Here is a 9,479-nt window from a genome sequence, read left to right on the forward strand (position 1 = left end):
TTTGTCCTTTATCAGGAATTACCTTTGTATGCCTTAATGATTGTTAGTAAGTGATTAATTATTAATTTAGGCATTAATAATAAGGTTCTTAAGTTTCTTAAAGCATACATTTGTTTTGAATATGGTCAAAAATAGCAGAAACCTAAATGTTAGCTATTTAAGAACAACCGCACACAAGCTATTGGACATTTGAAGATTTAAGTCAGTGTCACCTTATGAGTTGTAATTAGACTGAAGTTCACTATGGACAAATAATGAAAATGTGATCAAGTGTATTTGAACAAGTTCCATGTAATTAAACGTTGAAATTTTTATTCTGAATTGAAATACATATTTGAGGCTTGCTGTTCCTATTATTAAGCATAATGCTCAAGTTAGACCGATTAGCCTAAACATACACACCTTATTTAAGTAGTACTGCTATTTCAGTTAGTTGTAAATTTGGACAAAATGCCATTTTGGAAATACATAGAAAGCATCTGAGAATGGAATAGTAAATGAATTTATATAGATGTTATATTTTATTCAACTGGTAGTAAGAATTTCAACCCTTTTGCTAAGAAAAAACTGCTAGCATCAAATTTACAATTGATGTTTACCATATTCTTTTTTTTTTTTTTTAATTTTTTTTTTTAATGTTTTATTTATTTCTAGGAGAGAGAGAGAGACAGCGTGAGCAGGGGAGGGCCAGAGAGAGAGGGAGTCACAGACTGAAACAGGCTCCAGGCTCTGAGCTGGCAGTCAGCACAGAGCCCGACGCGGGGCTCGAACCCACGAACTGCGAGATCATGACCTAAGCGAAAGTCGGATGCTTAACCGACTAAGCCACCCAGGCGCCCCTCTTTTATTTATTTATTTATTTTTTTAAATTTTTTTTTTTTAATGTTTTATTTATTTCTAGGAGAGAGAGAGAGACAGCGTGAGCAGGGGAGGGCCAGAGAGAGAGGGAGTCACAGACTGAAACAGGCTCCAGGCTCTGAGCTGGCAGTCAGCACAGAGCCCGACGCGGGGCTCGAACCCACGAACTGCGAGATCATGACCTAAGCGAAAGTCGGATGCTTAACCGACTAAGCCACCCAGGCGCCCCTCTTTTATTTATTTATTTATTTTTTTAAATTTTTTTTTTTTAATGTTTTATTTATTTCTAGGAGAGAGAGAGAGACAGCGTGAGCAGGGGAGGGCCAGAGAGAGAGGGAGTCACAGACTGAAACAGGCTCCAGGCTCTGAGCTGGCAGTCAGCACAGAGCCCGACGCGGGGCTCGAACCCACGAACTGCGAGATCATGACCTAAGCGAAAGTCGGATGCTTAACCGACTAAGCCACCCAGGCGCCCCTCTTTTATTTATTTATTTATTTTTTTAAATTTTTTTTTTTTAATGTTTTATTTATTTCTAGGAGAGAGAGAGAGACAGCGTGAGCAGGGGAGGGCCAGAGAGAGAGGGAGTCACAGACTGAAACAGGCTCCAGGCTCTGAGCTGGCAGTCAGCACAGAGCCCGACGCGGGGCTCGAACCCACGAACTGCGAGATCATGACCTAAGCGAAAGTCGGATGCTTAACCGACTAAGCCACCCAGGCGCCCCTCTTTTATTTATTTATTTATTTTTTTAAATTTTTTTTTTTTAATGTTTTATTTATTTCTAGGAGAGAGAGAGAGACAGCGTGAGCAGGGGAGGGCCAGAGAGAGAGGGAGTCACAGACTGAAACAGGCTCCAGGCTCTGAGCTGGCAGTCAGCACAGAGCCCGACGCGGGGCTCGAACCCACGAACTGCGAGATCATGACCTAAGCGAAAGTCGGATGCTTAACCGACTAAGCCACCCAGGCGCCCCTCTTTTATTTATTTATTTATTTTTTTAAATTTTTTTTTTTTAATGTTTTATTTATTTCTAGGAGAGAGAGAGAGACAGCGTGAGCAGGGGAGGGCCAGAGAGAGAGGGAGTCACAGACTGAAACAGGCTCCAGGCTCTGAGCTGGCAGTCAGCACAGAGCCCGACGCGGGGCTCGAACCCACGAACTGCGAGATCATGACCTAAGCGAAAGTCGGATGCTTAACCGACTAAGCCACCCAGGCGCCCCTCTTTTATTTATTTATTTATTTTTTTAAATTTTTTTTTTTTAATGTTTTATTTATTTCTAGGAGAGAGAGAGAGACAGCGTGAGCAGGGGAGGGCCAGAGAGAGAGGGAGTCACAGACTGAAACAGGCTCCAGGCTCTGAGCTGGCAGTCAGCACAGAGCCCGACGCGGGGCTCGAACCCACGAACTGCGAGATCATGACCTAAGCGAAAGTCGGATGCTTAACCGACTAAGCCACCCAGGCGCCCCTCTTTTATTTATTTATTTATTTTTTTAAATTTTTTTTTTTTAATGTTTTATTTATTTCTAGGAGAGAGAGAGAGACAGCGTGAGCAGGGGAGGGCCAGAGAGAGAGGGAGTCACAGACTGAAACAGGCTCCAGGCTCTGAGCTGGCAGTCAGCACAGAGCCCGACGCGGGGCTCGAACCCACGAACTGCGAGATCATGACCTAAGCGAAAGTCGGATGCTTAACCGACTAAGCCACCCAGGCGCCCCTCTTTTATTTATTTATTTATTTTTTTAAATTTTTTTTTTTTAATGTTTTATTTATTTCTAGGAGAGAGAGAGAGACAGCGTGAGCAGGGGAGGGCCAGAGAGAGAGGGAGTCACAGACTGAAACAGGCTCCAGGCTCTGAGCTGGCAGTCAGCACAGAGCCCGACGCGGGGCTCGAACCCACGAACTGCGAGATCATGACCTAAGCGAAAGTCGGATGCTTAACCGACTAAGCCACCCAGGCGCCCCTCTTTTATTTATTTATTTATTTTTTTAAATTTTTTTTTTTTAATGTTTTATTTATTTCTAGGAGAGAGAGAGAGACAGCGTGAGCAGGGGAGGGCCAGAGAGAGAGGGAGTCACAGACTGAAACAGGCTCCAGGCTCTGAGCTGGCAGTCAGCACAGAGCCCGACGCGGGGCTCGAACCCACGAACTGCGAGATCATGACCTAAGCGAAAGTCGGATGCTTAACCGACTAAGCCACCCAGGCGCCCCTCTTTTATTTATTTATTTATTTTTTTAAATTTTTTTTTTTTAATGTTTTATTTATTTCTAGGAGAGAGAGAGAGACAGCGTGAGCAGGGGAGGGCCAGAGAGAGAGGGAGTCACAGACTGAAACAGGCTCCAGGCTCTGAGCTGGCAGTCAGCACAGAGCCCGACGCGGGGCTCGAACCCACGAACTGCGAGATCATGACCTAAGCGAAAGTCGGATGCTTAACCGACTAAGCCACCCAGGCGCCCCTCTTTTATTTATTTATTTATTTTTTTAAATTTTTTTTTTTTAATGTTTTATTTATTTCTAGGAGAGAGAGAGAGACAGCGTGAGCAGGGGAGGGCCAGAGAGAGAGGGAGTCACAGACTGAAACAGGCTCCAGGCTCTGAGCTGGCAGTCAGCACAGAGCCCGACGCGGGGCTCGAACCCACGAACTGCGAGATCATGACCTAAGCGAAAGTCGGATGCTTAACCGACTAAGCCACCCAGGCGCCCCTCTTTTATTTATTTATTTATTTTTTTAAATTTTTTTTTTTTAATGTTTTATTTATTTCTAGGAGAGAGAGAGAGACAGCGTGAGCAGGGGAGGGCCAGAGAGAGAGGGAGTCACAGACTGAAACAGGCTCCAGGCTCTGAGCTGGCAGTCAGCACAGAGCCCGACGCGGGGCTCGAACCCACGAACTGCGAGATCATGACCTAAGCGAAAGTCGGATGCTTAACCGACTAAGCCACCCAGGCGCCCCTCTTTTATTTATTTATTTATTTTTTTAAATTTTTTTTTTTTAATGTTTTATTTATTTCTAGGAGAGAGAGAGAGACAGCGTGAGCAGGGGAGGGCCAGAGAGAGAGGGAGTCACAGACTGAAACAGGCTCCAGGCTCTGAGCTGGCAGTCAGCACAGAGCCCGACGCGGGGCTCGAACCCACGAACTGCGAGATCATGACCTAAGCGAAAGTCGGATGCTTAACCGACTAAGCCACCCAGGCGCCCCTCTTTTATTTATTTATTTATTTTTTTAAATTTTTTTTTTTTAATGTTTTATTTATTTCTAGGAGAGAGAGAGAGACAGCGTGAGCAGGGGAGGGCCAGAGAGAGAGGGAGTCACAGACTGAAACAGGCTCCAGGCTCTGAGCTGGCAGTCAGCACAGAGCCCGACGCGGGGCTCGAACCCACGAACTGCGAGATCATGACCTAAGCGAAAGTCGGATGCTTAACCGACTAAGCCACCCAGGCGCCCCTCTTTTATTTATTTATTTATTTTTTTAAATTTTTTTTTTTTAATGTTTTATTTATTTCTAGGAGAGAGAGAGAGACAGCGTGAGCAGGGGAGGGCCAGAGAGAGAGGGAGTCACAGACTGAAACAGGCTCCAGGCTCTGAGCTGGCAGTCAGCACAGAGCCCGACGCGGGGCTCGAACCCACGAACTGCGAGATCATGACCTAAGCGAAAGTCGGATGCTTAACCGACTAAGCCACCCAGGCGCCCCTCTTTTATTTATTTATTTATTTTTTTAAATTTTTTTTTTTTAATGTTTTATTTATTTCTAGGAGAGAGAGAGAGACAGCGTGAGCAGGGGAGGGCCAGAGAGAGAGGGAGTCACAGACTGAAACAGGCTCCAGGCTCTGAGCTGGCAGTCAGCACAGAGCCCGACGATGTTTACCATATTCTTGAAAATTAGAAAAAATATTAAGGTACACCCTTCTAATTTTCTGATGTCTCTTTCCCATTTTAGCCCCCAAAGCAGGTTATAGCCAAGGTGCAACTCAGTATACACAAGCCCAGCAAACTCGACAAGTGACAGCCATAAAACCAGCCACACCAAGTCCAGCTACCACTACTTTCTCCATTTATCCTGTATCTTCCACCGTACAGCCAGTGGCAGCTGCGGCTACTGTGGTGCCATCCTATACCCAGAGTGCTACTTACAGTACCACGGCAGTTACTTATTCTGGTAAGACAGATAAGCTGTGTTTAAATGAGTGAACAAATAAGAGAGTTACTAGAAACTACCTTGCTGTTTGATGGAATGATCTTCCTCCCAGTAGCCAGAATTGAATTGGTAGTTGTTGGTATATGTGCATCATGTAACAAATAGACCATACCCTAGGTTGTGTTGTTGTTGGTGGTGGTGCTATTGTTTGTTTATTTTGTTTTTTTAAGCCAGGAGATTTTAACAATGTCAATGCTCTTTGGGCATTTGAACGCTAGTCATCGGTCCTAGGCCTAGCAATGCAGTAAGAGAAAATAGCACTTGGTATTTTACATGGTCATTTTTTTCCCCCTGACTTTTCCAAATGAATTTGAAAACTTAAGGTTAACACATTCAGGGACTACCACTGACAAATTGTATTTATTTCAGCTGTGTCAGGGAGCTATTTTTTTCTATTTATTTATGTCTTTATTTTTTTAATGTTTTATATTTTTCTGAGAGAGAGAGACAGAGACAGAGACAGCGTGAGCAGGGGAGGGTCAGAGAGGGGGAGATACAGAATCCAAAGCAGGTTCCAGGCTTTGAGCTAGCTGTCAGCACAGAGCCCGACGCGGGGCTCAAAACCACGAACTGTGAGACCATGACCTGAGCCGAAGTCAGACGCTTAACCAACTTTATTATCAGGAATAAGTAATCTTGAAAATATTAGGTAGCCTTTATATTTTGTTTTTTAGTTTTTAACAATTATTTTTGAGAGAGAGAGCGCACGCGTGTGTGCAAGTGGGGGCGGGTCAGAGAGAGATGGAAATACAGAATCTGAAGCAGGCTCCAGGCTCTGAGCTAGCTATCAGCACAGAGCCCGNAAATAATCATATATTTATTATCTTATTAAAGAAAGTATGTATTTGCTTAAGTAGCCATTATAATGAGAGAAATATAATCACTAAAGTCTTACTATGTCCACTGCTTTTCTCATTTCTATCTGAGGTACTTTGCAGTGTTTCAGTGATTAAAATCATATGTTGTGGCAGCTCTTTTTGCCCATAGGCCCTATCCTTGTGCTTTAATGAAACCGCCTTTTTTTTTGCACTGGAAAAATAATCACATGTTGCTTTTTTGTAGATCTGTAACCTTGCATTAATTACTGTATGGTTTGTTTTGTTCTGCATTTTCTTTATTTTGTAATACCGTTTTGTTCCATGGAGCATTTAAAGCAATATGGGCAATTTTAGTTTTTCTTGATACTTTACTGTAGCTTGGTGTTAGAAGCCTAACTACTGAATTTTAAAAAAAAAATTTTTTTTGTTTTTCAGAGATTTTTTTTTTTTTTTTTAAACTTTTACCCTATGCTAAATAAAAGCTTATGCTGGGTACCAGGGGTACAATAGTGAGTTAGGCAGACGTGGAGTATTTCGGCAAAACAGTTTGTTGTGGCCGGAATATGGGATATGTAGGGTAAATATCATGATATGAGGCTGGAAATTTCATTGTGAAAAGCTTTGTAGGCTCTGTTATGGTTTGTCTTTGTCTTTGGGCCAAAAGGATGCCAAAGAAGAAATCTTAAGAACAGGAGCAGTGGGAGCAGATTTATAAGTTAACTGTGACAACCATGCAGAAATGAATTGGGAGTGAGGAAATGTTACTATTCCTAGGCCTGTCATTCAGGGTTGCCAGGATACAGCTTTTCTACCTCTCTTTATCTCTGATTAATCAGTTATAACTATATATGGAATTGTTTCAATGGGATCTGACTAGACACATTTAAATTTTTTTATTTTTTATTTTATTTTATTTTTTATTTATTTTTCTTTTGAGAAAGAGGGTGTGTGTGTTTTGAGTAGGCGAGGGGCAGAGGGAGAGAGAGAATCTTAAGCAGGCCCCATGCCCAGGTGCAGAGTCCAATGCAGGATTCACTCTCACAATTGTGAGATCATGATGGGCTGAAGTCATGAATTGGACACTTAATCAACCGAGCCATCCAGGTGCCCCTGGGCACATTTTTTTTTTAAATGTCCACATTAACTTCAGCTAAATAAGGAGTACAATAGTATCCTTTCCTATTACTGCTTCTCTCAGATGTTTTCCTCCCTGTTTTTTCTGTCTCTGCCATTGTCTCAGTTGCTTGAATATATCTTACACGGGATGAAGTTAATCATTTTTATTTACTCTATATTACATGAATAATACATGTAAATACATTTAAAACTAGAAACTATAGATAAAAAAGGAGAAAAAATTAAGTCATTGGACATCTAGTTACTAACCACCATTAACATTTTGGTGTGTGTCTGTCTTGCTGTTCTTCATGGGAATATACATGTATAGCATATACTTTTTTTTATAAAAAGGAATTTGTCTAATGCATACTATTTTGTTCTTTTCTCATTGTGAATGTTCTTTCATGTCACTTAATGTAAGATATATCATTCTTTTCATTTGTATTTCCCCAGCTTTTTTATTTTAGGAAATTTTAACTTTGCAGAAAAGTTGAAAAAATGGTACTAGTCACTGTATATCATTTATCTAGATTTATCAATTAATATTTTATCATATTTGCTTTATCTCTTAAAATGCATTTTCAAATGGTTCAGCAGTATATTTACAAGTTGCAGATGACTTGGTGCTTTGCCTAGAATTTTTCAGCACGTATTTCCTAAGAATAAGGGCATTCTTTTACATAACTAAATGCAAATATCATAAAATGAAATTGAACATGGATATTATCTAATTTAGTGTCCACAAGGGTCTTTTATGGCTGGGCTTTCTAGGTGTTTGGTGTGTTTGTACTTCGTTTTATTTATTTATTTAATGTCTATTAATTTATTTTTTGAGAGAGAGTGCAGGGGAGGGGCAGAGAGAAGGAAACAGAGGATCCCAAGCAGGTTCTGTGCTGTCAGCTGGAGCCTGATGGGGGATTCTAGCTCAAGAACTAGGAGATCATGACCTGAGCCGAAACCAGGAGTTGGACGCTTAACTGACTGAGCCACTCAGGCTCCCCATTTTTGTTTTTGTTTTTAAAGTTATTCTTTCTCTTTTTTGGGGTGTGTGTGTGTTTGTTTATTTTTCGGGGCAGGGTGGAAGGGGGAGGAAGAGACAGAGACATAGGTACAGAATCTGAAGCAAGCTCCTGGCTCTGAGCTGTCAGGACAGAGTTTGACCCAGGTCTCGAACTCATAAGCTGTGAGATCACGACCAGAGCTGAAGTTGGACACTTAACCAACTGAGCCACCCAGGCACCCCTGTGCTTCGTTTTAAATTCCGGGATTTTTCAAGGAGCATGGATTGTATTTGGTTGTTATGTCTTCTTAGTTTCAGTTTCTTTTAATGTAGCATAATCTCCTGTTTTTATCTGGTCTCTCAGGACCTTGACGTTTTTGAAGAGTTAAGGCCAGTTGTTCTATAGAATATCCCAGAATCTGGAGTTTTTGCTTTCTTTATGCTTAGATTTTGGCAGCCTTTTAGTCGATAAAACTACCTAAATGAACTTTTGCATTTCATCACATCAGGAGCACATAAGTAATGTTATAAATTCCTTGTTGGTGATACGATTTAACCACCACTGGTTAAAGTGGTGACTGCTAGATCTCTCCATTTTAAGGATACTTTTTTCACTTTGTAAGTAACTGAGAGTAATCTATGGACCTATTACCCAACTACTTTTCACTCTGTGGTGTTAGATCCTTTGAAAATCTCTTAACTGAATCAAGTTCTTTTGGTGGTTAATGTAAAATCCTTTTACGTTGATTCTTCACACTCTTTAAGGAAGAGCCCCCTTTTCCTCTTTAGTATTACTATGGACTCATTCTTTTTATTCAGTGTACTATAATCCATTACCCTGATTTTTCTTTTTGAGGCACACATTTTCCCAAATTTGGCCAATGGGATCCATTTCAAACTATCTCCTGAGCCTTTTGGACTTGGCATCATTATTCTTTGAGCCCTTATTTTAACGTTTTTGGCACAGTAAGATATTACTGATACATACACTTAAAGCATCTCCTGCCCAAGTCTCACAGTCAGCCATTTCCCAAAGGAGCTGTGATTTCTAATAAAGTATTTAGAAATCAAAATCTACGTTTAGAAATACATAGTTTTTAATGGGTGCATAATATTTTATTGTATGGATATACTATACAGATTTTAGAGTTTGTATCTTCGGATGCCTGGTTTTCATATTAGCACAGAGCCTGACACAGGGGCTTAAACTCCCCAACTGTGAGATCATAACCTCAGCTGTAGACGTTTATTAAGACTGAGCCACCCAGGTGCCCCTCTTCTATCCATTTTTAAGGAACAAAGGACATTGGTAAAACTGACCAGAAAAGAGTTTATTGATCTATATAGTTTTCCCCTTGATCAGTTACATCAGTTGTTGTTTCTTTTTAAAAAATATTTGCTTATTTTTTTTAATGTTTATTTTTGAGAGAGAGAGGGAGACAGAGTACGAGCAGGGGAGAGTCGGGGCGGGGGGGGGGGGGGGAGAAACCAAA

At 41.3% G+C, this 9,479-nt stretch overlaps 1 protein-coding gene across 3 annotated transcripts in view; it reads left to right on the forward strand.

Moving 5' to 3' along the window:
* Nucleotides 1-9,479, forward strand: part of ZFR (zinc finger RNA binding protein) — an 85,476-nt gene that overhangs the window by 23,578 nt on the left and 52,419 nt on the right. For all 3 annotated transcript variants that reach the window (XM_077755830.1, XM_077755833.1, XM_077755831.1), the window contains one exon: nucleotides 4,792-5,010. In XM_077755830.1, the coding sequence (XP_077611956.1) occupies nucleotides 4,792-5,010 (219 nt within the window). The remainder of the gene's footprint in view (nucleotides 1-4,791; nucleotides 5,011-9,479) is intronic.

The sequence above is a fragment of the Crocuta crocuta genome, unplaced genomic scaffold (genome assembly GCF_008692635.1).
Source record: "Crocuta crocuta isolate KB4526 unplaced genomic scaffold, BGI_CrCroc_1.0 scaffold222, whole genome shotgun sequence".
NCBI classification, from domain to species: Eukaryota; Metazoa; Chordata; class Mammalia; order Carnivora; family Hyaenidae; genus Crocuta; species Crocuta crocuta.